Source organism: Bombyx mandarina, chromosome 03 (genome assembly GCF_030267445.1).
Source record: "Bombyx mandarina strain Sakado chromosome 03, ASM3026744v2".
In the NCBI taxonomy this organism is placed as follows: Eukaryota; Metazoa; Arthropoda; class Insecta; order Lepidoptera; family Bombycidae; genus Bombyx; species Bombyx mandarina.
The window spans coordinates 14,909,023-14,931,287 of record NC_143210.1 but is presented as its reverse complement, the minus strand read 5'-3'; the positions used below and the strand labels follow the sequence as shown (position 1 = coordinate 14,931,287).

General features: G+C 38.8%; 1 protein-coding gene across 1 annotated transcript; it reads right to left on the bottom strand.

Annotated features, from left to right (window-relative positions):
* Nucleotides 1-16,441: 16,441 nt before the first annotated feature.
* Nucleotides 16,442-21,840, bottom strand: LOC149503342 (uncharacterized). The gene is made up of 2 exons (XM_089740151.1): nucleotides 18,363-21,840; nucleotides 16,442-17,467 (listed from the first exon to the last, which is right to left on the bottom strand). The coding sequence occupies exons 1-2, from the start codon at nucleotides 18,579-18,581 to the stop codon at nucleotides 17,381-17,383; spliced, it is 306 nt and encodes a 101-aa protein (XP_089596277.1). The 5' UTR covers nucleotides 18,582-21,840; the 3' UTR covers nucleotides 16,442-17,380.
* Between the last annotated feature and the right edge of the window lie 425 nt (nucleotides 21,841-22,265).

The following is a 22,265-nucleotide window of genomic DNA, read 5'->3' as shown; positions in this document are numbered from 1 at the left end:
AGGTCTGAGAATCGACTAATATCTATTTTTCATACCCCTAACTGATAAGGGTTGTCCACCTCAAACATTTTCTTTTGACATTTTTTTTTGTTATGATGAGGCACTATGTGGTTGAATGAGATTTTGTTATTTTTATATTCCCTCATGGTTCACAGCGCTACACGCCTCTTTTACTCATTTACTACATCCTTACACGCTTACAATAAGATCGTTTTTTTTTCTACACTAGAAATTCTCTAGAAATCCTATATATGGCAAGACAACGTTTGCCGGGTCATCTAGTAATTATATATTTATAAGCTTCCGAAGCACGTTCTTGCATCCCGTGCCTTAGTCCGCCGCGACTCTCGAGCGGCTCACCCGTTGCTTAGTAATTAAATGTTTTATCCATCGAACCTCTTCATAGTCACTGCACCAACTAATTTCCGAAACGATCTCACTATAATATAACATAAGGCGGTGAGTGCATTTCATTATTCTTCGCCTAAAGTGCCTTCTCCGTGCTCCACTCCGAGCGACTCTGAATACATTTGATCTTTAATTCAGACAAAGCCTTTGGTTTTCATCAAGATTTTTTCCACTGAGATTTTATTAACAAAAAAAAAACAAAAGTATATATTTCGTTTCAGAATATTTAATGTAATTGAAACATTTGATATAAATTAAACAGATTTTGAATAATTGAAGTTCGTCTAAGGTTTTGAATATGTGCACTAATAAATCTGGTGTCGCTAAGTTTATAACTATTTCGTATATATAGAGCAAAATATATTTTGTGTCTGTCCTTTATCATGTGTATTTGTTTTGTTGGATTTTTATTATTTTTTAGCAAATGTTTCTTTGGTTTTAGATATATTTTTGTCTTGTGTCGTACACTTTTCACCTTATATTTTTAGTTGCATAATTACTAGGCATCTATACGGAGCAGATACTGCTAGGGCTGCATCTGATATTTGGCATCTTACTAAGCCATTCATCAAATTATGATGAAATTCAGTTCAATTGAGGTGGATACTACAGACAAGGTTGCTGTGATAGTGCCATTGACTATATACAATATAAGAACAGTGGCATGTAACTATAATAGTATCAAGATTATTGATACATTTGGCAATAGTTACAATGAAGCACGGCTGACTTCTACTAGTCATTTATAATCTACATACAATAAAAAATAAATCAAATCAAATGAACTTGTTATTTCTACTTTCAAATAAAGGATTAGAAAACTTAAAATTCATTAAGGGTTTCAGGCGTGCATCACGAAAAGCGCTTAATTAATGGTAGACGCAGCGACGCGGAGATTTTAACTCGAGAAATCCATTTGTATGATAAATGCGATTCAATGTTTAGTGCACCGCTCCGCGGGCGGGTTGCTGTGAAACTTTAAATGGTGATGAATGGATTTGCTAACGATTCGCTTAACATCAGTTAGCCGACATTTTTTGCTCGGAGAAGATGTTTGTATGAGTTGACAATTGTTGTGTGTGTATAAGTGTTTATTTTTCATCACATGAACTGAATATATTATACACGCATAAAGCATTCATTATTTGATTGATTTATCTTAACGTATATTTTAAATTAACAGCATTCTGTTAGGACAAAGTGGAGGATTTTAAGTAGGAAAGCGGGTCCTGGTATTAGACCTAGAAACCGCTAGAAAAAAGAAGAGAATAACTACATTCGACCAAATTAGAATATACATGGATTTGTTGTAATGTTTGATAAATAAATAAAATAGAATTTTAATATGAATAGAGTAAAACTTAAATAAACAATTAAATCTGATCAGAAATAAGGCAGCTATAAGCATTTCATTTTCGGGTTAGACAGAAGCGAGCAATAGAGATTAGTGAAGTTAAGGCTAATGGGTGATTTACCAATTTTAACATGAACTTTAACTTCTATAAGTGCGTGGGAGTTCTATAAGTCTATGGATGGATTCATAGAATCTGGGTGAAATCTAGCACTTGAAAGATCAAGAACTGTCGTTCGGGACTCGAACCTTTTATCCAGTTCCAAACGGTCCAAATTAAGGTATTTTTTCCAATTATTGTTTCTTGTCATTGGAGTGAAGTCTCGCCTGCATCACCACTTGAGCGTTGTGAAATATCTTTATTTAAATGTGGTTTCGGAAAGATTAGCTGAGACCCCGTGGGCTAAATGCTAATCTGTCAATAACGACCATAGCAGCTAATAAAGTCACAAGCCTAATAAATTAAAATCGTGAACTCAAATCAAATGTCTAAAATTGACATAGATCATACATAGATCACTCATCACTTTTAATTATTATTCTCATAATCCTGTTGCAGGTCTGCTGGAAGAGATTTCTTAAAGACATAAGCAGTGCCTTTGTACATAGTTTTCCTATTACTCTGTACTATGTCTTCTTTTTTGTGTGTAAATAAATAAATAAATAAAAATAAATAAATAAATAGATGTTTATAGTTTGCGCTAATCAATCCAAAACGTGTTTCAGTGGAAGCCGGCCGTCCGGCGGGGCGCGTCGCCTCACAGCACACAGTACAGACAGGACTAGATGAATTTTAATGGGAGTCTACGCGTCGGGAACTCGCTAATGGCTCCTTGAGATAGAATGCACAGACGTCCTTTGTAAATACAAGTCTATGAGAATGCTGTTTTGCGTTTTAAATAATGTTTACAGGTAGGTAGGTGTTAACTTTTAATTAGTGAATACATTAAAATATGAAATCTCCTATTTTTAATTGAGGAAGATGAGTGCAAGCTCATTGGCTAATTAGTGTGAAACAGTATATGATACGTGAATTCCTAATCAAAATTATCATAAAACTGTGTCTGCTAGTGTATCTAACTTTCAGCTACTAATTTAATTGCTTACTAACACTCCTGATACCAAAACATGCAGTCCTTGCCTACTTTGAGACGTAAGCTCATACAGGTAACCTCATTCCCGATTCCCTTTGAACTCGCCGGGGCCCTAAAGGATAAGACGTCCAGTGCATTCTTGTTGAGCGATGCACTGGTGTTCGAATCTCAGGCAGGTACCAATTTTTCTAATGAAATACGTACTCAACAAATGTTCACGATTGACTTCCACGGTGAAGGAATAACATCGTGTAATAAAAATCAAACCCGTAAAATTATAATTTGCGTAATTACTGGTGGTAGGACCTCTTGTGAGTCCGCACGGGTAGTTACCACCACCCTGCCTATTTCTGCCGTCAAGCAATAATGTGCTTCGGTTTGAAGGGTGGGGCAGCCGTTGTAACTATACTGAGACCTTAGAACTTATATCTCAAGGTGGGTGGCGACATTTGCGTTGTAGATGTCTATGGCCTCCGGTAACCACTTAGTACCAGGTGGGTTGTGAGCTTGTCCAGGCATCTATGCAATAAAATAAAATAAAACACAAGTGTTTACCGATACATTAAATGACTGTTAATATGACTTACCTGAAAGATGTTTAAGTCTTCGGTCGCCAAGTGAACGGCTCCTAAGGTTTTTGGGGGGGCCTTGCGTTGCTTGAAGCATGATTATCTCAAGTTTGAAGTTACGCGAATGCGAGGTGTGCAGTCGCACTGGCGGCCGAGCTATACACCACATCAAGAGCTCAATCATTGAAGTTTGACTTTCTGTATGATTAGTGCGAGTTTTTTATAGCGTTCTCGATAGCCTAATAGCTAACTCAAATTTTTATGCAGTTGGAATAGCGCCCCTTAGCGGGAAACATAGGCATTTTTTTTTCTACCTAAGCTGATAGCCTTGAAGGGCTATATCAGCGGAACCTTAACTAGTAGGTGAACTCACGGGGCTCAAATCTGACGACGTTGCTAACACGAACCCTAGCAAGAGCCGTGCTTTGCAGAATCTACCACTGGATCGGAAACGCGACCCACTGAGAAGATCCGGCGAGAAACTCAGTGGGCTGTGTCTGAGGGTTAATTTACTCATCGAGCCCTTCGTCCCAAGCGACGGGTTCGACGAGGACTGTGACCGGTGCTTGAGGTACCTAAAAGCACCGTTAGTGGATCGGGAGGTCCGAGATGACGTGTGCAAACATAGGCAAACGTTCCGACTCCATACAAATTTGAGTTAACTTTTACGCAATCGAGAACGTTAAAAAACTCGAAATAAGCTCACTGATCTGCGTTAAAATTGCAACTACTCTGTGCCAACCCAGTATCAAAAGCGCCGCCTGAAATTTTGATGGAATTCGTCGCGCAGTGAACGTGTTAATGCTCATTAAATAATGTTCATAACGTTAAGATAAACTAAACTTTGGTAGATAACGTTAACGTGACGTGATCGCAGCGGTTACGCAGCGGCTCGGAAACATCCCGGGGAGCAGGACTCTTTATCTTAATTAAAATTTTGAGTAATGAACTTATCTAAGCGTTTAATTATTAATACTGTAAGTTATTCATACGTTGAAAATTTCTGAAAATCTTAAGATTACTTCAAGTGTCGGATGTCACTGAAAAATGGTCTGCAACTCTTGAAGTCTCAGCTTTGAGATTTCGTAAGCACGACCCAGCTGCTAATAAATGGTTACTTCGGTCATAGTGACTGTGAATTAGGTTTATGGTTCCTCTTCGTGCATGATTGCTTTACGGCAGAAATAAACAGGATGGCGATACCAAACCAAGCCGGCAAGTTACACGCCCTACCTTTACTCCTGTTCAATGTATTAGCGGTAGACTTAAAGACGAAGAAAAGGTGTAGATACTAACTATTATAACAAATAGATTATAGACAGAATTGCATTTCCACATCCACTTGGTGGATTTAATCATGTAAAATCATCAGGCCTCATTTTTGATCATTAGAAAATGTATTAATTATTACAGAAATTATTACAGTTAACATTATTTACATTTGTTCAACGTGAGATGTTAAATTCTCTTTGCTCTTGCGAAATTAATAGTGATGTAATCTTTGATCCTCCTTTAATTAATTGCCTTAATTAAATATTTTAGAACAACGCACGCCGCGACTCCTGACGTTATTGATCTCAGCTTCCAGCGGTATCATATTAAAATGCCGACAAAGAGTTATGCCTAGCTGTATGTGGCCCAATTTGATGTACGAATAATAAAGGATGAGAATTAGTTCCAGGAGCAAAAAGAAAAGTCCTCGACATTGAGTCAAAATCCTAGTCGGAGTGCTGATGGCTGAGAGATGCATTACAAAACACAATTTGGGCCGATCAATGATACAGATATCTATTTAATTATAGAAAATGGACTGACTATATTGGATACCACTGATCTGTTTCTCTACAGGCTGATCTTACGAACACCAGACCAACAACTAACAAGAGAGGACACTGCACTGGGTGGCATGGAGAGATATTGTTACGTAGGTCAAGGTTCAATTTAGACAGCTGACTAAAAACGGCAGAGCGTATTGGAGTCGACACGATTACATCTCCTTTTGTCCGACAACACGTGTCGAAGCCTTAGAAGATTTTCAGCATTAACATATACGGTGCTCGCACCAATTGCTTTACATTTTATCGCCATCTCTATAGTCAAATTGTTCTGGTCTGGTTTGTTGTGAATTATACTGTGGGAATGTATGGTAGACATTTACTCTAGGGCAGATTTAATATAAGTGCCAAGTTTTTTTACCTTACCAATTTGATGCGTTTCATTTTTTAGATCAACATTAATAAGTCGAAAGTGTTAAAAACAATCGTGAATTCGTCGCAGTACGTCATTCATGTTGTGACGTGACGCGTAAGTGCGACAATACTATCGTGACGGAACTTGTTTTCCATAATTACCCGTTTTTTTGTCGTGTCCATATTGCTGACAAAGATACAAATGTAGTGAAAAAAAACACTTATCAATAAACAAATGATTGAATTTGAAAATAGAATCCTAAGTTTTTTAAATAAAATTCATTTGAATTTAGAATTTATTGTCATTAAATAAATTCAGCTTCAAATGGTCAGTATTATAAAGCGGCAACTTCACAGCTAAACATCTAATATTAATGTATATGGACCCTCCAAAACATTAAACAGTAGCTAGACAGTGAACTCATTGGCTCACCCGTGTTTGTAAAAAATACTCCAGAAACTAATTAAAGCTCTTCCAGTTTCGGGTTTCCATGTAAACGGCTTTAAGCTTTAATTACAAGTGTATTCGATATGAGAGCTTCATCGGCGTCTGAAAAGTCTTTGTGCACTTTTTGCATTTCAAAAGCTCTTTGTGAAAAAATAACGGGCTATTTTTGCTGTCACTAACGGCTTATGTCTCATCTAGTGATAAGTGGCCACTAGTGACAAGAGGTAAAAGTTTTAATGGAGACTTCGGCCATCATGTAAATTCTGTGGCTCAGTCATGCTCACCAGAAAGTCTTCTCACGTGTACGCAACGTAAACAAGCCGCTTTTAAATATTTAAGCACATTATTTTTATTTTTTAATTATCTTTGACACATTATTCAACAAGCTTTCCGCTTAATAATGAGTCAAATCACCTCGAAGCATCTGTAATTATACATTATTTTTCCAATCATTTTTAATGATAAAAATCTATAATTAAATAATGAAATCGATGATATGCGTTGGTAATATCGTACGAGGTGTGTAAATTGGCTTTTCAACCATGTTACGGAACGTTCTGAAAAGTTCAAAGGATCACGAATTGCGATACAAACACAGCTGGCTACTCATTTTGTATTCTAGTTAAATATTTGTGCACTATTCGCTATATATCGCTCGTGTCCAGCCATAGATTAACCATATGATCTAAAAACCCAGCCATACCATTGATCCACTCTTAAAATCTAAAAACTTAATTGATTAAGTAGAGCGGTGTTATCTATCGGTCTGTCCCAGTTTGAATATAAAATCAGAGATTCAGTACACAGTCCGCAGCGATTATAAATAGATATGTCAGATAGGATAAAAGGCCACTCCGGCCCACCTCTATCCGTCACCTGTGATTTGTGCGGCGCGTCACTATCGCGATGATGTACGACCTACGAGCGTACGAGTTGACACGTCGCGGGTCTTCACTGCACAACCGTAACTAAGGACCCCATGGTTTTGTAAAGTTTTAGTTTCGGCAGGCCAATCGCAAAGAGTTTTCGCACACACACAATAATAATAATAATACGACTAATACGACTTCCAACAAGGTTGCGTTAAACGTTTAACGCTATCATGGAATAGAAAGAGACAGAGCGAGAGTGAATGCGTGGCACTCGAACGCATGCGGCCAATATTTTACTGAAGTATTTAAGTAAATAAATATATTTATTTATTTTTCTATCCTTAATTTAAAATATATATATGTCGGCGGCAGCGGCAGGGATGGCTGAGCGGTAGTTTCGTCATCACTCGTATTCGATTGAACTCAGTTTAGTCAATAAAACTTTTCAATAATTATTATTGAAACTCAACACACACAACTTTCACAATGACAGGATAAACCGACAGTTTCGTTGCACATACCGACAGACCGACTGACTGACTGACTGACCGTCAGAGACTCACTGCTGAGACGGTCGGAATCACTGTCTGACACGAATGCCCACGACTCTGTCCACGTACCGCCATTTTATAACTGTGGCGTTACGGAGTCTACCCTTCATTTTGTGATATTTATCAAAACAACATTTCATCATTTAAAATAATAATCAAAACCACCGTCTTAATATTACTAAAAGTCGTCAACCACGACCACTGAAGTAGGAAACCTATGGAAATGAAACGTCAACAAAAAATTCGTGCCACTGTGACGTCATCTGGCCACAAAACATGGCGGTTTTAGTGCTGCCCAGAAGATTTTAATTTTAGTAGGTTTTATCGATAAAAGTTCTTGGCTCATTTTATTTTAAATATTGTTGAGTGAATGTATTTGTAGAATTTATACTTTAATAGGAAGTAAGTATATTGTTATGTGCAAAAATGATGTGATTTAGATATTATGTGAAATCTAAGACGAGTTCGTGCTTCAAATTTGCCAAGTAAACGATATGACGATTTTTAAAATTTGCTACACTGATTTTATAAAGTTGTCGTTCGTAAAACATAAAGATATGGCGTAGTACAGTGCCATCTGCCCATTTCTAGCATGCTAAATGTTATCGTATTTTGAGTACGTGTTTTTCTTAGATTATTACAATCTATTTTAATTGTTTTGCTGACTCTAAAGTCCGTAACACACTACCGCAGCGCACCTTAAGGAAGGTACGCCGCACCATTTGAATCACTCTCACTTGAGAGTGATTCAAATTTTAAACTTATCAAGGGACCGCCTAATAAAAAAAACACCTACAGAACAATTATTCGTTAATAAAATTACAAACGTCATTCCTTGTGACTTCCTCTCTAAAATCACATAATTATTAAATATTTAACGAGTTGACAATAGTGTTATAAAACAATTATATTTAAATAGTTCCGACGACTTTCTTGAGATCCTATAAAATATGTTTTAATTATTATTTTTGTATGTTTTAAGCATGATAAAATAAGCAATCATATTAAATCGATATCAAAGTCAATAAATAATGTACAACCCAAAACAGACGGCCGAACTGACGTGACAATGACATTTGGCGCGCTAAACATGGCGGATTTTCGGCCTCATTAGACGGAGACGGAGACATTTACGTATATTCATGTTTAATTTTATGTACGCACTGAAATACTGTTATATTGTTTTCCTGCGAGTTAAAGTGCTGAGTAAGAACGAGATAGATATATGTTTATGTATGTGCCTTCAAAATGGGTGCTATTTATATAAGCAATTGTACGTATAGAACAATATGTCGTGTCCCTACTATATAGGTCTATGACCACGACACGGCCATTCTGTCACTTTGACGTTTGTGTATCGTTGATATTCCGAACTATTGACCCGGATGCGACATATAATATAAATGTTGATACAGCGTTCCCTATTACAAGAGCAATTTGATTTAAGGATGTAAAATGAAAAAAAAAACCACAATACTACACATCGAAAAAGAAGTTTCACTTAATTCACGTGCACCAAGTTGCACACGGACCCTTTTTTCTTAGTTCCGGTACGATTTTTTTTTTTTAAAGTGATTAGTGGAGTTGTTATGAAATACAATCTACAATTTATGCCTACTTCGCAACAGGTTCATCGTTCTCGTCGAACCCGTCGCCTGCGACGAAGGGCTCGACGAGTAAATTAACCCACAGACACAGCCCACTGAGTTTCTCGCCGGATCTTCTCAGTGGGTCGCGTTTCCGATCCGGTGGTAGATTCTGCGAAGCACGGCTCTTGCTAGGGTTCGTGTTAGCAACGTCGTCAGGTTTGAGCCCCGTGAGCTCACCTACTAGTTAAGATTACGCTGAAATAGCCTCTCAAGGCTACCAGCATAGGTAGGAAAAAAAACCAACAGGTATAGACAGATTCGTGTTATTAAATAGTGCAAACTCAAAACATGACTTACCACCATTGATCAGGCTAACCATAATTTTGACAATCTCGATCAAATCAGGCTAATTATTAAAATACTTTTGAGGTTAAATTGTACGTGCTTTTATAAATTAACATAGACATAGGTGACAACGAAACTGTACAGGGACATTTCAGAATGTAAATAATAAACCCGAGTTCGGGTCGTAAAGCAGTATGAATTATGTCTGTAGCTCGCGCAATCCCAACAAAGTAGGTACTATCACAAAATGTAAAATTAGTGATATTAAATTGTCCGCCCCAATTTGCAGTCACACGAGTCGCGACTAAACGGCGCACCCGCGACGCGCGACATAAATCAACTGCTTCGCTTTGTTGTCGCCATTATGCGTCTTTTTGTCGCCTTACATTCTCGGTAATGTATACGATTTCTCTTAAGATATTGTTACAGATTGCTTGAACATTATTCACTTGCATTCTCGTGTTATTTTCATGCGTTTTACGTAATTTTTGAAGAATAACAAGGAATTTGTGTGTTTTTATGCTTTTCATTTGTTTATTTCTGTAAAACGGTAGCCCAGTCTGCGGATTAGCCAGGGTTAAGCAGACACGAGAGCCCTCACACCTCACAACATGGAAACATATTGTATAACAATATTCGGACCTCTGAATCTAGAGGGTCTTACAATACACCTTATCACCATTAAAAGTTACAGCGGTCGGTATTATAGTAACAAGATATCAAGTCAAAATTCAACTGCTTTAGCATAAAAATTTTGTTCGACATTGAATTACACAACTCCAAAGCTGCATCATGCTTCTAACATTGTATTTATCTCTCAGGTCGAACACGTCGCGTACAAACAGGTACCATTAATCAACCACAGGTGTGTTGCAGGGCATCTGAAATTGGATGCAGAAGCCGTAAGACAAAACATTCGTGTCCCTGCTATTTATATTTACGGATAAGCACATTGAGGCTACAACATGCCTTACTACGCACGGTACAAATATTGTTTTTGAATAAGAACACAAAATGTTTAGTCTTTATGTTATTGCTGCACGTGCTCCGCGGTGTCACTCCTATTATGGTTACAAATAAAACGTAATGATGAAGTTATTATTGTTTTGTGTAAACCAGTAGTTGATGTCATAGTACTTTGTAATAATTACACAACGACATAATATGATTAACACAATCATGACACAAAACTATCCACTGTCACAACTCAAGCGGCACGGCATAGCGTACGTACAGTGTGCTATTGAGGTTGCTCGGCATGCACGTATCCCTCATAATATACATCTCAGTTGCGACCCGGCGTAATTTCAACTCTCTAAAATACACCCTTAATTTGTGTGGAATGAATTTGTGGATAAACCCTTTCATTTAATACAAGGGAATATTATATCTTTAGTTAGGGGATGTTACGTTGATAAGCTGCAAGCGTTACAGGCCATTTGATATGAAGTGGTTATCGGTTACTCTATAGCTAGTTTTATTGCCATTCAACCATCACACCGTTTAAGACTATCCTTACTTACCTACTTGCACTAGGACGAGGCTAAGAATTGGTAAGTGATGTCTTAGGAGTAACTTAGGTTAAGTCAATTTATTCTTAATCGTTTAGCTAGTGTCGTAAGTAAGTAGTTGTAATAATTAAAACTTCTTTCACACTTCGAAGACTACAGCTTTCATAGTCACGAGTGAACCACTACCGCACGAATTGGCATAAAATTCAAATGCCGGCGAATAATCGAGATTTATCTGTAAAAGTTGTGTTAATTTTGTTTACGACTCGTAGAAATCGCATTAAATACTTTACCATAAGTAATAGTGTACAGTCTAAAATAACTATACTGAGACTTTAGAACTTATATCTCAAGGTGGGTGGCGCATTTGCGTCGTACATGTCTATGGACTCCAGTAACCACTTAACACCAGGTGGGCTGTGAGCTCGTTCACCCATCTAAGCAATAAAAAAAAAGTCGTCGGGTGTACTGTGAGTCTTTGCGGAACGCAAAATCCTGTCTATGTCTGTCAGGAAGCAATCATACAACTCGGTGTGCGAAGAGGAATAGCTGTTGTACAGTATAATTAGTACTTTATCTCATGCCTTACAGTGTATTTCTCATAATTGAGAAATACACTGTAAGGTAAAGTACGGCCACCGCCGAGAACAGAGGAAGATGGCGAAACATCATCCAAAGAAGGATAATGGAAGGAGATGGTCACGAGCCTCAAACATGAGGAATGCGACTCAGAGAAGAAGAGAGTGGATTTCGAGCTTCTTCTTGGGACATTATTGTGCAAGTAATTGTTGCTCCCGAATAAATAGTAAGTACAAAAAGGCAACATGCGAGTACACTTCATAGAACGTGTTTATTGTATTTGCCGCGGCTGGCACGGCGCTCGGTCTGGCACGGATACCGTCTCGTCTTGGCTCATACCACTTTAGATTCAGTGGGGATTCTGTTTGTATTCATAACGTGTAGTTTGCGCGTATAGATGTAATAGTCGTAGCAATAGAATGTAGTAAGCTTCGGGCTTAGTCTGTGTTTTTTTTCGTTTGTTTTGTTTACATCAGTCAACAAACCGAGAGCTCTAAGTAATTTACTGACAACGGGAGTTTTCTTTAAACTTTTAATTACGTCAAATAGATTGCTTAGAATGAGCTCACGGTCCTAAGTAATATAAAGTGATCACTGGAGCTTAGAATGCGCCCTACCACCGCCCAGTAGATTCAACTACCCGGTTTATTTCTGACCGGTAGCAGTGAGGCATTCCTCTTTAAGAAGTGGAAAAGCCTTGATGCAGTATAATTGAGACTTAGAGATTATATTTCGAAACGGGTAAGGGCATTCATATGTCTATGGGCTACGACAACCACTTGTAACTACGTGGCCGTGGCCTCGTTTACCCGTGTATGTAATAAATACATAAACATATAAAAATTTAAATTTAGATAATAATGATTCCGTGAACCGTTGCACCACAAGAGAGTTTTGAATTTAAATTAAATAGTTGAGACCGACTACAGCTCATTTTTCTGTATACCACTACTAACTTGAAATCAATCAATTTAATTTGGAATTCGCGTTACTAACCGATATCATAGACCTTCTATCAGCACTTTACTATATAAATGTCGTCATGAAACCAAAGGCATAGTTTCATTAGAATGACTATGCACAGTACACATACAAGGCTGTGCGTGCATGTATTCATGTTTAGTTTGCAGTTCTGAACGCAAAGCGACGGCATCGCTCGGTTGATTGGCTCCTTGCCGACAAACGGCCATAGAGAGAGCAACGTTTGATTAAATCTTATTATGCATATCTGCCCGGCCTTGTATTTGTTACTGCTTGCTGACTTCAAAATATTCAGTTTCTAAACTATTTCATTCATTTGTTATTATAACTCAATGCCTATATTATTATAAAGTCTCAAAAAAAGCTATGGACTTAAAAAAGGACAACAATACAAATATAGCAAATGTTCCTTTGACAATACTTCAAGTCAACTTGTACTGAAATCCCCTACACACTCATACTGAGTACGACTAACTATACCAACATTTTGCAAACATACCAGTGGAAATGTGGCTTCAAAATTACACTAAGCGTACAAACACAAATGGAACACGACACTAAACAGAAGTCGACGAATTTGAGCTCATTTAAAGTGTGTGTTTGGCGGAAAGTCGCCACAGAATATGGGGAACAGAACTGACTTTGTATTTCCGGTTGCACGTATTTACTTTTATAAGATTATATCCGCTATATAATAGGCAATTTACAACTTACCTTTTTATAATTACAATATTTTTATGGCTGACTTCATAATGTCTAAAATTGAATATGTTCTATATGCCATGTTTAGGGAATATAATGAATGCGCAGAGCGCTACTTTCATTTTCTGCTGAATTAACCCTGATTGTGCTTCCTACACGAGTATCTACCGCAAGCCCTGCCAATGCTTAATTGTTTTCCAGTTTCTATTCAATGAAAGTTCAGTTTTTATTTGTTTCCTCCAGTGTGGTACGATTAGTCAAGATACGACAGTAGACTAAGTCATCATTTCCTAATGAGGCCTATGTTTACTGCAGTTAGATGCTTTAAGAATATTTATTTTCGATCGCGCTAAAACCTGAAGTGAAAATTTCGTTCTGTAATTAAATAATCTACAACAACAAACGCTTCGCTAATAGTGTAATGAGGTGTACGAAACCGCTCCGTACTAGTAGAACAAATGATAAGTGATACTCCTCCCTACTGGATCGTAATTTGAATCTTAAAACTGTTCACAAAATACATTTTCATGTGAATACGTTTTATATCGTTTAGGTAAGGAGTTTAAGAAACAATCAGGTAGTTAGCAATAGAGTTTACGAGTATGTATAATGTTAATGTTTTACGAAATTTAATTTTCCAGACACGTGGACATACTCATACAACAGCTGAAAGTGACATAAAGGCATGTCACCCTAATTTACAAAATACCTTAAGCAACTAACGATTCAGAGGATAAACAAATATCAGACAAACAACCGCTACTGATAACTCTCTTGACTTTAGCAAAGCCAGGACGGAGTATTTATCCGTAGAAGAACTGCTACGGTTTTCGTAGCATATCTACAACGCTACGAAGGATTACTTAGTAAATATTATTGTTAAAGCAGCAGATAGGCAAACAAGCTTTTTATTAGTGGTAAAACGTCTTATGAGTCATCACAGGTAACTACCACCATCCTGCCTACTTCAGCCGTGAAGAAGTAATACGATTCGGTTTGAAGGGTGGGGCAGTCGTTGATTTACTGTAAAAACTGTGACCTAGAACTTATGCCTCATGGTGGTTGGCAGTATTTACGTTGTTGAAGCCTATCGAATCTAGTAACCACTTAACATCAGGTGGATCGTGAGCTCATCCATCAATCTAAGCAATACAGATAAAAAAGTTTAAGGATCTGAATGATTATCGAAGTCTTGAGACACTGTGAAGTCGAAATTTCAACTTTATTGTAAAAAATACCAGCAGAAATATTTGTATGGTAGCGTGGGCTCAATTTACTGAGAAGATCTAATTGTAGGCTACGAATAATAGGTACGCAAATCTTTAAAAATGTGTCTTAAATTTAATAACACGGTGGTATACCTGATTCGTAGAGGTCATCTGTGAATGACTCAAATTGTGTCAGGTATGTCTGTACTTAAACATATAAAAATTTGTTCGTAATTTTGGTGTTGTAGCTACTGCCATCACCCAGTTGTTTTCTTGAAATCCTCCGATTGTTCTTATTGTACAAAGAGACTGTGAGTAAAAACTTCAAAAATAATATTTGCCAACATAAATTAAAATGGCAACTCTCCGCTGTGTGGGACCCATGACTCGCGGCTATAGGAATGAATTTTAATGGTCACTTACGCCGGTGTAATGAAGACAACGCGTCGCGCCGGCTGTACCGCCGCGGGGCATGACGGACCCCTGTTTTGTTTCACCGCTGGTACGTCAGACCCTTGTGGGTTTTTTGATGTGTGCGGGTAGCTAAACGTTGCCTAAAAGACATTTCGGCCGTTTTAAATTTAGAATGAGGTTCGCTCTCATTTGAGTTTTGATATAAAGAAACTTGCTAAAGGATACATAGACTGCCTATGTAAAAAATTTACTTTTATATTACAGATGAAATTTTGAATTCTTATTAATGATATTATAAACTTACCAATGCCATTAGATTGCTGGGTTCATATACTTATTAACTATATTATCTGTCAAGGTAAAGTCCCACTGCTTGTCATCCACGAAAATAAACTTATCTAAATTTGTTGTATTATTTTTTGAACACGTACAAGTTTGTATTACTTTGCTGGTTATTCTGCCGTAGAGTAATTATGCATTACTACTTTACACGCATTCTACTTTATTACAATGCAATAAAGTCAGCATTATGGATTGTACTTAGTTCGACCGCTTCTTAGACTATAAGCGATGGCTTGATCTATCGACTTTTTTTTGTTGACTAGTTTAGTGTCATTATTAAAATCAGCCCTAACACTCATAGTATGAAATGGGTGATGATTTTTGAAAATCCACAAAGCATTTAACACTTTAGTTCTAACATTAAATTATGGCAATATCCAATATGCTCACAGTATTTTAGAGGAAACGGAAATAAGTACATGTAAGCTTGAGGGTAGATATTATCTTGTTGAACACCAAGTAAAACGAAGTCACGTTTGGTTTCTGATTTAATCAACAATATGTTAACTTGACAATTCACTTTAACACTTGTCCAACTTTAACCAGTACGTACAACAGTCACTGAATCACACAACGTAACAAGGATATAGTAAGTGCACCGGGCAAACGCAGTCGAACGAATGTTCATTTCAAGGCACGTTCCGCCTTTTTATACTAGACGGCGCAGCGGGCTTATGAGTCACTCTGTTGCAGCTGTTGTTTACGAGTGGAACGATACGGCCGGCGCACCTGGCTTGTGTGAGTCACTCCTATTGCACGTGCTATATAACATAAATATCGTTAACGCCGTCACGGCCATACTGACGTGCGCTCGTCCTCGTGCGCGCATTCTTATGGTATGTCTGTGAACAACAAATGTTCGTTCATCCTGACATTAACGGATGCAACTTAAAACGTGGTCTATGATATTAACAATCTAGTACGGTTCGGCTCGCATAATTCTTCAGAAAATCCTATACTGGCTATAAATAACCTTCAGACTGCTTACATACCTGGGCCAGTTCATTTAAAACTCTTCAGGTATGTAAGTATGTCCCTTTATGTAAGTATGTCCCTTTTAACTTAGACCGGAATTGTTATCCCTTCAGTTTTTCGAACTGGACCGGATAATGCTAGACCGAATCGCAATCCCTGTAGCTAATTGTTGTGGCTAATCTGGATGAAAATCCCTATAGCCAAGCCATTGGACCGGACAGACCCTTCAATGACTTCACACTTTTTTTTTTCTTTTTTTTCTCTCTTTTTTTTTGCTAGTCCGGATTAACATCTCTCTAGCCACATACAATTCCCTTTTTTTTTTTTTTTTTTTTTTAATCTGCGTGTACGGTAGCGTTTGTTAAAACATTTCTTAAACCAGAACATTTATACGGAATTTCTTCAGAAATAGTGCGAGACCGACCATCGTTTTCTATATTTCCAACACCTGCACCTGAGGTGCCTGAGCTTACAGACATTGTATCACTACCCACAGACTATGTTTGCTGTATCGCTATTTGCGGACAAAAATTTCGCTTCTATTGTCAGTGATAGAGTCGTCATCATTAAGATCAGTTTCATGAACAAGATTAATTAACCCATCTGTGTACGCCGTCACGTCATCGTCACTATAATTTTCAGAAATTTCTAGTAGGCCTGACGGGCCCGAGGTATTTCACGTAAGTTTTCATGGGGAAATTTGTACACTCTATTAGAACTATTTACATGTCTCAATTCATACCTATCGTTTTCCAAAACTGCAGTAATGTTGAAGGGACCTTTACATTTTCGGTCAACTTATGAAAACAAAATCCCCAGCGGAAAAAAGTTTGACTTTAGCTTTGCCTCGACTAAACCAAGGGATTATCACTCTGTTGAAACTTTAGATATTTCAAGTGAACTACCCTGAACGGTAAACATCTATTCTATTGGAGTAAACCCTGTTACTTGACAACGTGTACTATTAAGGGCGAGTTGAATATCCCCTAACTGCTCTTGCCATGATTGGTCCGAGTTACTTTCAGATCAAAGAGTGACTTGTTCATGAAACCTCTTATCTTTGAATAAATTACTATGGCTTTGTTTTATAAGACTACATTCTGACCCTCAATGGAACATAAAGGGGAAGCCAAAACCACTTATCTGTAACACACTGAAGCTCTGGAACACACGTTGACGTCTCTGGTTGCACCTGCCACAGCACCTGGAGCAGTGTAGTTTTTCTTCTTGTAGCGCATGGAACACCCAGAAGCTACATGACTCGCATCACCGCACACGTAACAGCTGATTTGCAGGCGAGAGCCGGGCGCCCACGGATGAGGAGGTTGTTCAGGTTTTGCTGGAATATCGAAAAAAGTTTGAGAGCAGTATCTGTCGCAACACCCTTCGGCACGATGCCCAGGTTTTCCGCAGAAATGGCAGCTTCCACGGAAAAAAACTTCGAGAGCGTTTTGGTTCTTTATCAGGATCTTCGTTTTTTCTTTTGAGGGTAAAGCCACGTAATGTGTGAAATAGACGATTTTTTGTGGTAATAACGACAGAGTTCAATTCCCGACGGATTCTTTCATCACACTGCGACAGTATTGATATAACAAATCCGGTGGCTATTTGTTCTGGCACATTAGCGTCGGGAATCTTCTTTATAAGTTGCCATAGCCGGATACCGGCTTCAGCTGGTCCCTTTTTGCTTTCCATTTCAAATTTAATAACCAGGTCGAAGTGGTCTTGCATCATTAGATAATTTTGTCAGCATCTCTTTAATAGTAGGCCAGGATATCTTACCAGGCTGTATTTTTGCGAGGCAAGTAGCAGCTCGAGCCTTAAGCGAATGTGTGAGAGTCAAAATTAAATCGACACCATCCAATACTTCAACTACTTTAAACGGCCCTTTAAACTTCGTATCTAATTTCGTTTGATTATGCTCTTCGTATTAATGTGTGGACGAGCTCACAGCCCACCTTGTGTTAAGTGGTTACCATAGACATCCACAGCGTAAACGCACCACACACCTTGAGATAGAAGTTCTAAGGTCTCAGTATAGTTACAACCGCTGCCCCACCCTTCAAACCGAAATACACCACTGCTTCACGGCAGAAATAGGCAGGGTGATGGTACCCGTGCGGTCGATGGGACTATACGGAGCACCCGTCTGGTGCCACGTCCTTACCCACGAGAACGTCGCCGCGCTGTGACGCCGGCAGCGCGCGATCGCAGTCAGAGTTATTCAATGATACCTCACAGTCTCCTACGAGGCGGCGCGCCCTAGCGCAAGTGCAGCCGGAGCGCGGGGGCTCCAATATCGGCAGTCCGTGCTGGAGGCGTGGTCTCGTCGTTTGGCGGACCCGTCGGCCGGCCTCCGTACCGTCGAGGCGATTTGCCCGGTTCTCGCGGACTGGGTGGGCCGCGACCGCGGAAGTCTCACCTCCGGCTACCTGTGCAGACTCACAAGACATTTTACCACCATGCAAACTTCTTACCGCAACAAATCTTACCAGCCACCACGCAAACTACAATTTTACGGGTTCCACCTCTCTTACACGATGTTACTCCCACACTGAGGAAGCCAACCGCGAACACTTGTCAAGCACGCACAAGCACGCACTTCACCGGAAAAACTTGCATCCGCCAGCGGAACCCGAACACCGCCGCATCGCCAGACACGAACGCACCGGACGTCTTATCTTACAGGTCACGACGACTTCAGATGTGTCAATTTTTCTTCCCCACGGAAACTTGCTTGCTTTCTTGTTTGCTTGCTTGCTTGCTGGAGCCCGAAGTCATCGAACGTGTAGTGTTATTGGTATTGAATCGAGTAGATTCTAAAATTTCAGCGACAATTCACAGTCTCATGTCCTGGTTTACTGTACTAGTGCCATGTAACTCTAGCAGTAGTCATTGGCTTAAAAACGATTCGTGTCGGAACTACCCACTCGTCATGACAGATCCATTATTGCGATCGAAGTTTCACTTGAGATTTGCACTTGCCTTAATTTCTTGCAATAGCTTGTTACGTGTTGTATTTCCGTTAGTAAATGCCATGTGATGAAGTCGACAGTCAAACTGGGCAACATGAGCCAGAACGTAAGATGTGACGATTTCTTCGTGGCTCAGATCTTCCATCGAGGTAACAGAGACGTTATTACACGACTTACGTATGCTGCATTCACGCTCTTGTGGCGTACCACTACTAGTATTCTGATCTGCATAATGTTTTTTTTGCTGTACTTCGAACATGTTCAAACACGTCACGCCAGTGAGAGTAGAGTCCTGATCCCACTTCTGATGTAAGCTTGAGGGTAGATATTATCTTGTTGAACACCAAGTAAAACGAAGTCACGTTTGGTTTCTGATTTAATCAACAATATGTTAACTTGACAATTCACTTTAACACTTGTCCAACTTTAACCAGTACGTACAACAGTCACTGAATCACACAACGTAACAAGGATATAGTAAGTGCACCGGGCAAACGCAGTCGAACGAATGTTCATTTCAAGGCACGTTCCGCCTTTTTATACTAGACGGCGCAGCGGGCTTATGAGTCACTCTGTTGCAGCTGTTGTTTACGAGTGGAACGACACGGCCGGCGCACCTGGCTTGTGTGAGTCACTCCTATTGCACGTGCTATATAACATAAATATCGTTAACGCCGTCATACATTTTTAAAGTAGAAAATAGTAAAAAAATGTAATACGTCTATGGATTTTCCTAATGCGTTATGATCTACGCATACGATCTATGCATCATATCGTCTTATCAAAAAGATAAGACGATATGATGCATGCAAGTCAGTAAAAATTTTGTCAGTCTGACTTTTGTTATATTTATTCAATAAAAATAAAATGTATATGTATATTTCTACCGTGAAGCAGTAATGCGTTTCGGTTTGAAGGATGGGGCAGCCGTTGTTACTATATTTGAGACCTTAGAACTTATATCTCAAGGCGGGTGGCGCATTTACGTTGTAGATGTCTATGGGCTCCAGTAAACACTTAACATCAGGTGGGCTATGAGCTCGTCCACTCTTCTAAGCAATAAAAAAATATATATATGACGGAGTGAGCGCCGATATACTAGTATCTATAAAAATTGGATCTTATCGTTGATAATAATTTGAACTGGCATTTACTTGACTAAAACGTGTCACGGTGATAAATTCGAGCTGTCAATATCACCACGAGACCCGCGTCACTCTATTGTCATGTTGAGGCTGCGAGCGTGACGCAGCGGCGGTGATGCGCGTCGTCACGCGACGTATGACGTGTTCATGTTTATATTTCGATCGTTCCGCGAACATGTGTCAAGTTTTTAGGATGACAAGGACGCTTGGGGATATTTAGTTTGCATTTTATATCTACATGAACTATCAAAACGGTTTTCTGTGGTTAGTGAGAAGGGCTTTTGTTTAGATTAGAGTATATTTTAAGTGAGGTATCCATGTGGACACTCTGACGCCGTTGATCAAAACTAAGCCATAAATTACCTAAAACAGAATTCAAGATATACGGCTAAGAAGATAATCGAACAGATTAGACTACTTCCAGTCCACGAGGGTTAGTATCAATCTTGCATATTACTCTCTTACCATAGTCATACATTATTCAATTAGGGTAGTATAATAGCGATTATAAAATGCCAACACTTTATATTTCGACAACTTCTTATTGGCTAGTTACGGACCTTGTCTTCCATTTAAATCCATAAAACTAAGGCTTTATGAAGTTGTCAAAGATTATAAGTAACACGAAAATCTTACTGTGATTGAAAATGATATCGATTACTCAATAAAATACGCTTCTTTGTCTTTTAGTTGATACTGAAGACAAAATTGTGTTAAATGAACATTAGAAATAAACCTTTTTAAAATTGCAATTATACCTATGTTCTCTTACTAAAATATCCCGCAAACAGAAATTTGCACTCGAAATAATAATTCACAAAGATATTTTGTGGTCTGGTCGTCACTCGCTTCAGGTGGAGTGCCGATTTAAATTTTTAAATGAGAATCCGTCACGTTTTTCCCATTACGCTGGCAACACCGCGGATCCGCTAAACACTTGGAAGTCTAATTGAATAAACGTGTCGTGAATCCCGGATAATCGACGGACGGAGCCGATGGACCGGGGAAATAGTGACGGGAACAAACTTGGACTTGGCTCTCCCAGGGTATTTGAATAACTTTCGAATTTCGTCCCCCGGTCTAAGAAGTTTTCATAATTGTGAGCGAAATTGGTATGTTTTGGTCTAAGGAAGTGGCAGCATTTGTTTTTAAGTATAACTTTATTTATCATCAATTATGGTGTTTCGGCCATCGCCGGTGCGTCGGATTGGAAGTAAAAATCGAAATGGCAACTTTCTTATTTGATTTTTGGTAGCACTAGATTAAATATATGACAGATTATACAACATTATAGAACTTTTTAAACACTTTTCGCTGCAGTAGGAAGGCTACGAGTTACGTCGATGCTATGCTAAGAATAAGGACGCGCACAGCAGTATAGGAGCCATAGGGTGGAAAGGTAAAGTCGTCGTGGCCTAATGGATAAGACGTCCAGTGCATTCGTGCACCGGTGTTCGAATCTCGCAGGCGGGTACCAATTTTTCTAATGAAATACGTACTTAACAAGTGTTCACGATTGACTTCCACGTTGTAGGAATAACATCGTGTAATAAAAATCAAACCCACAAAATTATAATTTACGTAATTACTAGTGGTAGGACCTCTTGTAAGTCCGCACGGGTAGGTACCACCAACCCGCCTATTTATGCCGTGAAGCAGTAATGCGTTTCGGTTTGAAGGGTGGGGTAGCCGTTGTAACTATACTGAGATCTTAGAACTTATATCTCAAGGTGGGTGGCGCATTTACATTATAGATGTCTATGAGCTCCAGTAAACACCAGGTGAGCTGTGAGCTCGTCTATCCATTTAAGCAATAAAAAAAGGCAACTTAAACAGCATTCACGAAAAAAAAGCTTGTTTTATTAGCTAAGAGTAAGGGACGATATCTCTTATGCTATGTGGCTAAAAATCTTTAAGAGATCCACAACGCAGAAGTCGCCACTCGTCTTCACACATTGGCTATTCGTATCCTGCAAACGTGAAATTGTTTTCCGATCAATACCAAACCATGTGAGCT

Bases quoted from the DNA above. Each gene is read 5' to 3' on its own strand.
- LOC149503342 (XM_089740151.1), bottom strand. From the start codon at position 18,581: ATGTCTTGTGAGTCTGCACAGGTAGCCGGAGGTGAGACTTCCGCGGTC. The intron at 17,468-18,362 runs GTATCATTGAAT...TCGATATTCCAG, and splicing joins GCCTCGTAGGAGACTGTGAG to CAAAACCTGAACAACCTCCT.